Genomic DNA, 2,500 nt, shown 5'->3' with positions numbered 1-2,500 from the left:
TTAGAGCCAAATTGAATTTCATTGTGTTTTTTAGCATACGAATACGATGGCAAATACACAGTCAATAAGACATTACTAAAAGATGTTTAAGCCATTGAATCATTACATTAAAAAATTTGAGGATGGTAAGACGTATATACAACTGAAAAAACCCAGTGTGTTGAAACATATAAATGCAACATAGCTTTGATATTCTAACCTCTTGTCTCAGTCTAACCACAGCTGTCAATCAATATGTCGTCTAGCTGGTGGACTATGAGCTTAGCTACGGACACGCAGCATGTCTGTGTGTTCATGCACATGGTGTGTATGTTTGTGTGTGTTTTTCATGTGTGTCTATGTCTAGTCTCTAGGGCTAGCTTGTCAGTCCGATGACTGGCAACCAATACCTGATAGATGAAAGGAAATGAGGTTTCAAATAATCCATTCTTCAGCGAAGCTTGGAACAATGAGTCCATACTAAAATAAGCCTTGGGTGAGGGCCGAGACTTTAAACTCCCTGACAGGAGGATGGAGAGAGAGACAACAAAATAACAGCTGTATACTTGTCTTTGTAAGAACATGCTTTATTTGTGCTTCACATCTGCTTACTCTGAAAATAGGTAATGCTCCAGAACCAAATCATGTGAGACTATAAATGACTCATGACTCAACTTATTTTTTTCAAAATCTTTTAAAGGTCAATGCTGCCTGGTTAAGTGGTTTTGAACAAAATAAAATAACGCTCCTTAGTTCAAGGTTTCCACAGCAAAAAATGTTATTCAAAGATCTCAAACTGCTGTTTTCCCAGGATCCTTCGGTGCAGAAGATGGGGGCTGGGAGAAAGAAGACGGTGTCCTTCAGCAGCATGCCCTCTGAGAAGAAGGTGACCCCCCCAGTCCCCAGGTCAGACCAACTAGAAGCCTTGAACAACCCGTTCTCCTCGTTGATTGGTCCTCCTCGTGGTCCTTCTCCCCCCAGGTCAGCAGCTCCTCGGACTGCCTGGCCTTCATGCAGGGCGGCTGCGAGCTGAAGAAGGTGCGGCCCAACTCCAGGGTCTACTGCCGCTTCTTCACCCTGGACCCGGACCTGAGCTGCCTGCGCTGGGAGCCTTCCAAGAAGGACGGGGACCGGGCGCGCCTGGACATCTCCTGCATCCGCGAGGTCCGCACCGGCAAGAGCACCGAGACCTTCCTCCACAACGGGCCTCTGTCCGAACACCTGGCCGAGGAGGCGGCCTTCTCCATCATCCACGGGGACGAGTACCAGGTGAGGTGGGCGGGACATAGTGGCAGGGACCAGGTGTGTTGTCTGATGAAGCAAGGCTGTATTGCAGTAGTGGGCAATGCCACATCCATGCAATAGCAAGACATCAGTTTGTCTGTGTGTTTATCCATCCACTGATCACTACTGGCCCGATCTACGCCTAACCCTTAAGCCATCCATCCCTCCATCCATCCATCCATCCATCCATCCATCCATCCATCCATCCATCCATCACTCCATCCATCCATCCATCCATCCATCCATCCATCCATCCATCACTCCATCCATCACTCCATCCATCCATCTATAATAATGGGTATAATAATAATTATAATAATAATAATAATAATACTGTATTGTCGTCCAACAAACGTAAAAAACTAAAAGTAAGTTCTGACCAACAAGACGTATGAAGTTAGAACACAGTCTCCCATCCTCTTGGCTCTCCAGTCCCTGGACCTGGTGGCGCTGTCGGCCGACGTGGCCAACATCTGGGTGACGGGCCTGCGCTTCCTGGTGGCCCACCCCTCCATCGTCGGGGGCCCCGGGGCCGGCCTGGGCGAGATGGGGGGCTACGTGGTGGAGGGCAGCCCCGGCAGCAGGATGAGGAGCGAGTGGCTGGCGGCCGAGTTCGCCCAGGTGGACGCCGACGGCAACGGCGTGGTCACGGAGAACGTGGCGGTGGCTGCCATCTGCAAGCTCTGCCCCGGCATCAAGGAAGCCAAGGTGGGGGTCCGTCGGGTGACCGTTGGGGGGTCCGTCGGGTGACCGTTGAGGGGTCCGTCGGGTGACCGTTGGGGGGTCCGTCGGGTGACCGTTGGGGGGTCCGTCGGGTGACCGTTGGGGGGTCCGTCGGGTGACCGTTGAGGGGTCCGTCGGGTGACCGTTGGGGGGTCCGTCGGGTGACCGTTGAGGGGTCCGTCGGGTGACCGTTGGGGGGTCCGTCGGGTGACCGTTGGGGGGTCCGTCGGGTGACCGTTGAGGGGTCCGTCGGGTGACCGTTGGGGGTCCGTCGGGTGACCGTTGAGACACGTCTGTGGTGTGAACCGCAGTCGTTTCCATCAGTATGTTGAAAGCTGCAGATCGTAGAGATATCGATAAAGATGTCACATGTTGAAGATAGAATGACTCAGGAACAAATCAGGCCGGCTGATAAGGTTAAGGCTGGCTAGAGGTCCTCTCGGAGGGACGAGGAACCATGCTAATACTTTCTATATATATATTTTTAGATGCTGTGTAACTACTGTTTATGAAA

At 51.8% G+C, this 2,500-nt stretch overlaps 1 protein-coding gene across 1 annotated transcript in view; it reads left to right on the top strand.

Annotated features, from left to right (window-relative positions):
* plcl1 (phospholipase C like 1) overlaps positions 1-2,500 on the top strand; it is an 18,170-nt gene that overhangs the window by 1,014 nt on the left and 14,656 nt on the right. The window contains 3 exon segments of the mRNA XM_060039734.1: positions 1-865; positions 961-1,248; positions 1,696-1,971. The exon segment at positions 1-865 is cut by the window's left edge and continues 1,014 nt beyond it. Of these exon segments, the coding sequence (XP_059895717.1) occupies positions 638-865; positions 961-1,248; positions 1,696-1,971 (792 nt within the window). The 5' untranslated portion in view covers positions 1-637.

Source organism: Gadus macrocephalus, chromosome 20 (genome assembly GCF_031168955.1).
Source record: "Gadus macrocephalus chromosome 20, ASM3116895v1".
Classification (NCBI taxonomy): domain Eukaryota; kingdom Metazoa; phylum Chordata; class Actinopteri; order Gadiformes; family Gadidae; genus Gadus; species Gadus macrocephalus.
Note: the sequence above shows the minus strand (reverse complement) of the source record. Positions and strands in the feature narration are given on the sequence as shown.